Source organism: Nipponia nippon, unplaced genomic scaffold (genome assembly GCF_047370975.1).
Source record: "Nipponia nippon isolate SJK-2023a ecotype South Korea unplaced genomic scaffold, ASM4737097v1 scaffold_108, whole genome shotgun sequence".
NCBI classification, from domain to species: domain Eukaryota; kingdom Metazoa; phylum Chordata; class Aves; order Pelecaniformes; family Threskiornithidae; genus Nipponia; species Nipponia nippon.
In genome coordinates, this window is record NW_028262300.1 from 58,445 (window position 1) to 67,932 (window position 9,488).

General features: G+C 61.7%; 1 protein-coding gene across 1 annotated transcript; it reads left to right on the forward strand.

Annotated features, from left to right (window-relative positions):
* The first annotated feature begins 1,087 nt into the window (after positions 1-1,087).
* On the forward strand, positions 1,088-9,488 carry LOC148056965 (antigen WC1.1-like). The gene is made up of 13 exons (XM_087746827.1): positions 1,088-1,476; positions 3,139-3,447; positions 3,675-3,989; positions 4,570-4,896; positions 4,983-5,297; positions 5,643-5,957; positions 6,414-6,491; positions 6,580-6,894; positions 7,315-7,350; positions 7,639-7,776; positions 8,499-8,612; positions 9,044-9,127; positions 9,319-9,488. Exons 1-13 carry the CDS (start codon positions 1,266-1,268, stop codon positions 9,486-9,488), a joined length of 2,727 nt encoding a protein of 908 aa, XP_087602953.1. The 5' UTR covers positions 1,088-1,265.

Genomic DNA, 9,488 nt, shown 5'->3' on the forward strand with positions numbered 1-9,488 from the left:
TGTAGAGAAGGGGTGCAGGGGGGCCTGGATGTGTTTGTGTCACCAACACTCCCCCAACAGCTTCCCCTGGGATGTGCAATGGGCCATTTGGTCACGGCTTGCTTGGAGGTGATGCAGGATGTGGTCATGTATCTGCCAGAGGGCTCTGGGAACTCCCAGTTATTTTAGTTTTTTTCCAGGATTTGTCCGGCTGGTGGAAGGGAAGAGCCACTGCTCAGGACGTGTGGAGATCCATGATGGGGACCAGTGGAAAACTGTCTGTGATTCCAGCTTTGGTCCCAAAGCTGCTGACGTGGTCTGCAGGGAGCTGCAGTGCGGTGTGGCCCTGCCTGTGGCCGGGGCAGCTCACTTTGGAGAAGGGATGAGTCCCATGTGGGATGGAGAGCTGCAGTGTGTGGGGAATGAATCCCTCCTCGCCGCCTGCCCCAGGGAGTCCCCCAGGGACCAGCCCTGCACCCACACAAACAGCGCTGTTGTCACCTGCACATGTAAGAGCTCAGGGTGGGGTGTTGAGCACTGGGGTGAGCTCCAGCCTTAGGGGGGCAGGTTGTGCTTGTGGAGACAAGGGACCTGGGGTGTCTGTTCCCACAGGCTGGCAGAGAGATGACCTTCCTGGGGGATCCTAGACAAGGGCAGGGCTGGGCTGATGCCCAAGGACAAGGAGGGGGCATGGGTTGGGAGGGCTCACTGGGATCATCATGTTGCACCAGAGGGGACACGTAAAGGGCTGAGGGTGGAGGATGAGCTGAGAGATGCCCAGGGCAGGCTGTGGTGCAGGGGATCTCAGGGCCCTGGGGAGAAGCAGCAGTGTGTGCCTGGGGGAGCCCGGGTGGGGGCAGGTCTCTTCTCAGGGTGCTGTCTGGGGAGGGATGAGTGCCCTGGGTGGGTGTGGGCCAAGGGTAGGTTGCAGGGGGCCGTTGTGGTGGAAGGAGGTGCCAAAGTCTGTGGGGCCACAAATGACCCAGCAGGAGTGGAGCTGGGCATCCTCAGGCTTGCGCAGCCCGTGGGGATAGAAGGGGCCCCTGCAGTGCCCCAGGGACATCCTGGAGGGGAGTGGGCTCCCACCCTGGCACCTCTGACTCCACCCGGGCAGGGGTTCCCTCAGACCCACAGTGCTGGGGCTGAGTGCTGTCCTGACTGGTCCTGTGTCAGTGTTTGAAGGTGCTGTGGAGGTGAGGCTGGTGAACGGCAGCAGGCACTGTGCTGGGAGAGTGGAGGTGAAACAACAGGGCAAGTGGGGGACAGTGTGTGGTGACTACTGGGACATGAACGATGCAGCAGTGGTTTGTAAGCAGCTGGGCTGTGGGTCTGCTGTTGGAGCTCCTCAGTATGGACACTTTGGGCCAGGATCTGGCCCCATTTGGATGGATGCTGTTGGCTGTAATGGCACCGAATCTGCCCTCTCTGACTGCCCACACGGAGGATGGGGTGAAAATGATTGCCTTCATGATGGTGACGCTGGAGTGATGTGTTCAGGTAAGGGGACAGCCTATTCCTCACCTCTGGGGCTGGGATGGAATAGAGACCTGGCTGTGCCCTCAGGGAGCAACAAGTGGGCACCAGAGCATCGCCCAATGTGGCCAGTCGCACTGCCGAGCTGAGGCTGTCATTGCTGGTGTTCCCAGTCCCTGGGAAAAGCCCAGAGGGAGCCTAACCTAAGGTGCCCATACTCTGCCTGGCCTCTGAGCTGGCTCAGATGAATCCCCCACCCTGCCCTGCATTGTCTGTTGATTCCCATCTTTCTCCTTGTATTCACCCAGGACCTGCCTGGCCGTGCCAAGGGCCAGGTCCCCCCATGCCAGAGGCACCAAGAGTGACTCACATGGCCACCCACAGCACCGGGGAAGGGCATGGGATGGTAGCTGCTTTGGGGTTGTGCTCCCTGGCAGGCACAAGTCCCTTGGCTGAAGCAAAGGGGTTGCTCGGAGAGGAGGAGCGCTTGGCCTGGTCTGTGGAGCAAGGTGTCATGTGGCACCTCATTCATCTCCCAGGGTCACCCCATGAGAGCCTGCCCGTGGGGACACGGTCCCATCCAGGAGCGCTGACCTGCTGCCCAGCCTCTTATGTCTGTCCCAGCCCCTGGCCGCCTTGCACTTCTGGATTTGCCAGCATTGACTGGCTCTCCTCTGTGCCTGCCCTTGCACTGGGAGCTTGTGTAAGCCCAGGGCTGCTCTTCTGTCCACTCTCCTGCCCTCTGCCCGGCTGTTGGCCAGGGACATGAGCATCCAGCAGTGCGCTCTGGCCAGGACTGAGGACCTTTTGCCTGGGCAGGTGCCGTAGCAGGGGGCTGCCACAGATGCCAACCACAGGTACAGCCTCACTATGCTTGTGCCCTGTGACATGTCCCATCTCCCAGCAGTGCCCCAACCGCCCAAGACCCCCCTGGGAGCACGGCCTGTTTCTGGTGGCACCAAGAGGTTCCTCATGCCTGGCCCTGAGCTCAGTGGGGCAGAGAGAGCTGCAGCAGCCAAGAGTGTCTGGGCTCATTTCCCTGGACCCCAAGAGCTCTGGGTGCTGCAGTGCCCAGGGACCAGTGCCAGGCAGCCCAAGGTCTGTGGGGCAGCAGCAGATTGTCTGAGCAGTGCCTGTGGCAGTGGGTTTGGGACAGAAGCAAGCTCACATGTGCTGGGCTTATTTCTGAGGAGCGGCAGGTGGGTCCTGCTTTGTTTGTGCCATCAGCATCCCCTGAGAGCAGCTGGGGTGGTCGTGGGGCTTTTTGCCTTTGGCCACCTTGGAGATCAGGTGGGACATGGTCAGGGGACTGTCAGAGGGCTGTGGGAACTTTCAGGGGTCTTTGGTTGCTCTGCGATCTTGCTGGCTGGTCAGAGGGAATAGCCCCTGCTAAGGACGTATAGTGAGCTGTGACCGTGACCCTTGGAAAATTGCATGTGACTCACGCTTTGGTCCCAAAGGTGGCAATGTGGTTGTCAGGGTCTGCTGTGGGTCTGGGATAGACACATACCCTTGAGTGCTGTGATGGTGTAGAGAAGAGGTGCAGGGGGGCCTGGATGTGTTTGTGTCTCCAACACTCCCCCAACAGCTTCCCCTGGGATGTGCAATGGGCCATTTGGTCACAGCCTGCTTGGAGGTGATGTGGGAACTGCCAGAGAGCTCTCAGTTGTTTTCTTTTTTTTCCAGGATTTGTCCGGCTGGTGGAAGGGAAGAGCCACTGCTCAGGACGTGTGGAGATCCATGATGGGCACCAGTGGAAAACTGTCTGTGATTCCAGCTTTGGTCCCAAAGCTGCTGACGTGGTCTGCAGGGAGTTGCAGTGCGGTGTGGCCCTGCCTGTGGCTGGGGCAGCTCACTTTGGAGAAGGGATGGGTCCCATGTGGGATGGAGAGCTGCAGTGTGTGGGGAATGAATCCCTCCTCACCTCCTGCCCCAGGGGGTCTGCGAGGGACCAGCCTTGCACCTATGCGAACAGCACTATTGTCACCTGCACACGTAAGGACTCAGGGTGGGGTGTTGAACACCTGAGCTGTGCCAGGGGTTGGGGAACAGAGCAAGGACCATGATGGGCTGGGTGTGAGGACAGGAGGGGTGATGGGTTGTCTGCAGCATGAAAATAGTGCAGAAGGAGAAGAAAGGCATGCTGTCCCCCTGGCCTCTGCGCCAGCTACTGAGGGTACAGGAGCACCAATCCACCCTCAGTCCTCCTTCTCTGTCCCCAGAGTACACAGGGTTCAGGCTGGTGAACGGCAGCACGGCGTGTGCAGGGAGGGTGGAGGCCCAGGTGCTGGGGACCTGGGGGACCCTCTGTGCCTCCCGCTGGGATCTCTCGGATGCCCACGTTCTCTGTCGTCAACTCAACTGCGGGTTTGCCGAGTCCATTCCTGGAGGAGAACATTTTGGGAGAGAGACTGGCCCTGTCTGGAGAGACTCATTCCACTGTGACGGGACTGAAGCCCACCTGGGACAGTGCCCAGTGATCACCCTGGGGGCCTCACCGTGCCCCCATGGGAGCAACGCCGCTGTCATTTGCTCAGGTGAGTGCTGGGAAAGTGCTGCATTAAGTCCATTTGCCCTTTGTGTGCGACATGGCCACCCAAAGCAGGGGTCCCATGGCAGTACCAGGCTGAATTTCTCCCTGGAGAAACCCTTGCTTCCCCAGGAGCCTTCTGGAGGGCTTTGCCTGCTCAGAGTGACTGCTCTGCTGTGGGAGAGCAGGGGACTGAATGGAGGCAGCCATCTGCCCCCAGGGCAGCGGCTTAGGCCCTGGTGCCACTGGCAGGCCTGGGCTCCTGTGTTTTTCTGCTGTGGGATGAGCCCAGGACAGGGCTGCAGGGCTCTGCTCCATCCCTCTAGCTGCAGACAACCACATCCCATCCCCACAGAGAGCCCTGCAGAGCTTCCTCCCACCACCCATGCTGGAGCTGCCTGGGTGCCCCCAGCAGCAGCAGACCTGGGTGTGAGCTGCAGAGCGGGCCTGGGCTCTGCCCTTGCTTCTTGTCAGCACAAGGCTCAATCTTGCCCTGTTTTTTTTGAAAACTCCCCCTTGCCGTCCTCCCTGAAGGGTGCCATGCTCCCTTGTGCCGCCAATGGCTGTGGCATCTCTGCTCTCCTCAGGCTCGGCCAGCTTTGCGTCCCTGCGGCTGGTGGGTGGAGGGAGCCGGTGCGACGGGCGAGTGGAGATCTTCCAGCGTGGGACGTGGGGCAGAGTCCTGGATGACCAGTGGGACATGCAGGAGGCCAACGTGGTGTGCCGGCAGCTGCAGTGCGGACAGGCAGAGAAAGCCTACAACCCCCCAAAGCCTGAGCGAGGGACGGGCCCCGTAGGGCTGCGAGGGGTCCGGTGCGCAGGGCATGAGACCAACCTGACCCAATGCAACACCTCCCTGCCCAAGAGTGCACTGGCGGCAGGGGTTGCGGAGGACGTGGGAGTCATTTGCTGGGGTGAGCGGCACTGCACAGGCCCCCCAGATGATGAGGTGGGTGGGCAGCCAGCCCCTGACAGCAACTGGGGTTTCTCCCCACTGCAGGGAGCCGGCAGGTCCGGCTGGTGAATGGGTCTGGACGCTGCGCCGGGAGAGTGGAGATCTATTACCAGGGCAGCTGGGGGACCGTCTGCGACGATGGCTGGGACCTGTCTGATGCTGCCGTCATTTGCCACCAGCTGGGCTGTGGAGGGGCAGTGGAGGCAACTGGCTCCGCTTGGTTCGGGGAAGGCTCCGGACAGATCTGGCTGGATGGCATGAACTGCTCCGGGTATGAAGCTGCCCTCTGGGACTGCCCTGCCAGGCCCTGGGGGCAGCACGACTGCGGGCACAAAGAGGACGCAGGAATCATCTGCTCAGGTCTGTGGTGGGACCCTGGTTCGTGGGGAGGCCAGGACGCGGGGAGAGCCTGGCACGGCAAAGGCTGTCCCTGGCTGCCTCTGAACTCCTGCCTGAGCCCATGCTGCAGGCACCCGTGCACGGGCACCCTCAGTCCCACTGGGGGTCCCTGGGGAGCTCAGCAGTTCCCAAGTGTTATCGGGAAGGGCAGGGGTGTCAGTGCATCAGGGACTTTTCTCTGCTCCTGGGTGCAAGAGGGATGTGCTGGCCATGCCCCTGCCTGGCTGAGGGCCTGGCGAGTGCAGAGGCGTCCCCTCTCCCACAGCCCCAGACCAGCCTGTTCCCCCTTGGTGCCTTTCCTTCCAGAGTTCGTGGCCCTGAGGCTGGAGAACAGCGATGGCTGCTCCGGGCGCCTGCAGGTTTTCTACAACGGGACATGGGGGAGCATTTGCTCCAACTCGATGACTCTCGACACGGTGTCGCTGGCATGCAAGGAGCTAGGCTGCGGGGATGGAGGATCCCTGGAAACACAGCTGCCCTATGGCAGGCTGTCTGGCCCTGCGTGGCTGGATAACGTGCAGTGTGGGGAGAAAACCAGCTCCTTCTGGCAGTGTCCCTCCACTCCCTGGGATGCACAGTCATGTGAAGACCTGCGAGACGAGATCCACATCACCTGCAACGGTAACTCTGAGCCACTCGGGCACCAGTGTCACCCCAGCTCCTGCTCCCCGCTGGGCACAGCCAAAGGCAGAGAAAGAGCTTGGAGGGGCTTCTCCTTCCCGTGTCAGACCCTACTCTTGCCGGTGGCACAAATATGACCCCAGCCACACATGTCCAGCAGCAGTTGCCACCCAGGTTGCCACTAGCACCTGGAAGAGGCAGAGCCATGTCCAGGTGAGGTCTCAGAAGAGACCAGACAGGGTTCAGAAGAGTCTCCCCTCCATAGACACACTACCGCTGCTCTGTGAACCAGGGACCTTTAGGGGCTGAGCAGTCAGGGTCCCCCTAGACCTGCGCGTGTCCCCTGAATGACTGGGGTTCAGATGCTGCCATGACCAAGATGGTACAGGGAGGCACAAGTAGAGCTCAGCCTTGCTGTGTTCTGCACGATCCCCTGAACCAGCCCCTTCACTACAGGGTTTCTTTCTTCAGGGCGACGCCCAGAAATGTCCCTGGCCCCGTTGGCCCCATGCCCCAACTCCACGAGCTGCACAGGTATTGAGCTGCTCCTCTGTGTACCCTTCTTGTCTGGCAGGGCTCTGCCTGCTGTCTGGGTGCCACGGGAGGTCTTTGCCTTCTCCAGACAGGGAGAAGATTCGTGCCGTGGGAGGCGAGGACGGGTGCTCGGGCAGAGTGGAGGTCTGGCACCGTGGCTCTTGGGGGACGGTGTGCGATGACTCCTGGGACATCCAAGATGCTGAGGTGGTGTGCAGGCAGCTGGGCTGTGGCCCTGCGGTGTCTGCCCTGAATGAGGCCGCATTTGGGATGGGGCAAGGCCCCATCTGGCTGGAGCAGGTGGAGTGCCGGGGGACGGAGCTGTCCCTGCAGCACTGCTGGGCCTTGCCCGGGGATGGCGGTGCTTGCCGGCATAAGGAAGACGCTGCTGTGCGCTGCTCAGGTGAGCGGCAGGACTGGGACCTCTTGTTCAGGTGTTGGCAGGGAGCTAGAGAAGGCTGTTCACCCACTTGGTCCTGGCATGGCCCCTGACCTCCCAAGAGCGAGACCATTCCTGCAGAGTGCAGGAGCCTGGTGCCAGGTGGGGAGCAGCCTCAGTGGAGCTGCGTGTCCTCAGGCCACCACCTGTGGGGCCCTGCAGCCCCAGGGCTGTCCCCTGGGCTGCCTGTGCCATCCTGCCTGCCACCCAAAGCAGAGGCTGTGGGCCCTGTCCCGGCCTCCCTTTCTAGCACTACTGGAGGGGCAATTTGGGTGGGATGTGTCAGGGACATCTCCAGACACACACAGGGCGTGTTGGGAAGGAGGCTCCCCAGTACCCACACACCCGTCCTCTCAGCCCCGCTCTCCTTTTCCTCCTCTGCAGCTCCAGCCAGGACAGCAGCATCCCCACCCCGAGCAGGTAACTTGTCCTCCTGCCCGAGGCTGGGTATCCTCAGCACCAGGCTGTGACCCACAGCTGGATGGAAGGGGCTCCTTGCTGGGGTGTGAAGCTCCCAGGAGGAGACACTGGGGTGGTGGTGGGAGAGTTGGGGAGGGCTGTAATTTCCTCAGCAGGGTGGAAGCTTCCCCATTACTCACCTCTGGGGTCCTCCACCCTCTGCTGCCTTGAGTGATGGGGGTCAGGACTGGTGCTGCCCTCAACTCTCCCAGGCCTGGTGTTGCCCCTTCTATGTTTTTGCCCATGCAGATCCTACCCGGGGTCGTTTGACCAGCAGCGGGAGAGTCTCAGTGCCCGTCATCATCTGCATCATCCTGGGGGCCCTTCTCTGCCTGCTCCTGGCCCTCCTGGCTGGACAAGTGCTAAGCGCCAGGGCTGGGCGCAGAGGTGGGTCCTTCCATAGCAGTCCCCGGGACCATGCCTCCTGGAAGGGCTGTGGGGTGCTGCGGGGTGTCATTGAGGGGTACAGGCAGAGCTGGGGGGATGAGACTGTGTGCTGCCACCTGTCCTATGCACCACCCCATTGACTGCCTGGCCATGGGTCACCAGCAGCAAGGGATGGAGAGAGCCCAGAGGCGGGGGGAGCTAGTGATGGGGCGAGGAGAGAAATGGCAGAGTGGAGATGGCCAAGGCTGGCAGTGCTCTGGGTAGGGCTGGAGGGGGCTCTGGGGCAAGGGAGATGACCGGAGGAGCATGGGGCAGTAGAGTCCATCTCCATGCTGTCAGACCCCCAAGCTGTCCTTCTGCCCAGCCCTGCCCATCCTCACCCATCCCCCAGCAGGGAAGGGGCTCTGCTATAGACCCATGGGGCAGATAAGGGGCAGCTCCAGGTGGCGAGTAAACGTGGGAGCTGCTCCAAGGTCAGACAAGGCAGGGAATGGCCCAGGGGCCAGAGGGGTATGAGCGCTGTCTCCGAAAGGATGATGCGAGGGTGACGCTGCCCCAGATAATCTCCACAGCAATGTTGCCCTCTCTGGGGATGTGGCAGCTGTGCCTGGACAGCGCAGTGGGGCTGTGCTGTCGGACCAGTCCTGGGCTGGCCAAAGGAACAGGTTTGGGGGAGCACAGTGGGATCCCGTTGCCTCTCTCTCTGCCTGTCCCTGTGCCAGCCCTGCCTCTGTCCCCAGGCTCCAGGAGGGCTCAGGAGCTCTTCCCCGAGGCTGTGTATGAGGAGATTGGTCACAGCCCAGTGTGGGAGAAGCAGGCAAGGTTTGGTCGCTCAGGTGGGTGTGGGTCCTCCCTGCAGGCCCATCTGCGGGACCCTTTCCCCTGGCCCCAACACAGGGCTGATCCCCTGAAGCCTCCCAGCCCATGGTCCCTGCAGTGCTGGGGCCGTGTGGTCTGTGGGGAGAGCATCCAGGTCCTGGGCCCGGGAGAGGAGCTTCCTCCCAACCAGCTTTGCCCATCCCAGCTGGACAGCCCCTCTCTTCCTGCCCCTGCACCCCATGTGACACCCGAGGAGTGAGGGAAGGGGCTGCGCTAGGGCAGCTCTGGGAGCACCTTTGAGATGGTGTTTGTCCTGGGGGAGCAGGGTAAATTTCCAGCCCTCCTCCCCATGCAGCCCCAGCTCTGTGGGTCCCCCTTCCCCAGCAGTGCTGACTATGAGACAAGTCCATGGGGCTCGCTCCATAACACCCACTGTGCATCTCACCAGGGTCCTATTCAGAGGAGTCCCTGACCCAGCTGCAGCCCTACCCTGGGGACAGCGAGGAGGAGGATGGTCTGGGATCAGCACCAGGTAACAGAGGCGGGAAGGCATTGATCTCCCTGCAGCCATGTGATGGACAGAGGTGTCACCATCAGAGATGGGAAGGACATGGGGGCCTCCTGCGGTGCTGCCAACACCAGTGTCTCAGCCCTCTGTCCCTGTGCATCCTCTGCTCTGGAGGGTGTATCTCCTCGCTGTCACCAGCTGCCCTCTCCTTTCAGATGTTCTTGTCCTGCCTGGAGGTGACCCAGTGGATGGCTATGATGATGCCAGGGAGGTTTCTGACCCTGAGGATGATGCTTCCCCCAGGCAGGGAGCTTGGGAAATGCCCAGGGCACCAGCGGAGGGCGCGGGGCCCAGGGATGCACCTGGAGGTGAGAGGGAAAGATAG

Excerpts from the sequence above, each read along its gene's own strand:
- LOC148056965 (XM_087746827.1), top strand. The coding sequence starts at position 1,266 with ATGAACGATGCAGCAGTGGTTTGTAAGCAGCTGGGCTGTGGGTCTGCT. Across the intron at positions 6,492-6,579 it reads CAACTCCACGAGCTGCACAG|ACAGGGAGAAGATTCGTGCC; the intron begins GTATTGAGCTGC and ends TGCCTTCTCCAG. Across the intron at positions 6,895-7,314 it reads CGCTGCTGTGCGCTGCTCAG|CTCCAGCCAGGACAGCAGCA; the intron begins GTGAGCGGCAGG and ends CCTCCTCTGCAG.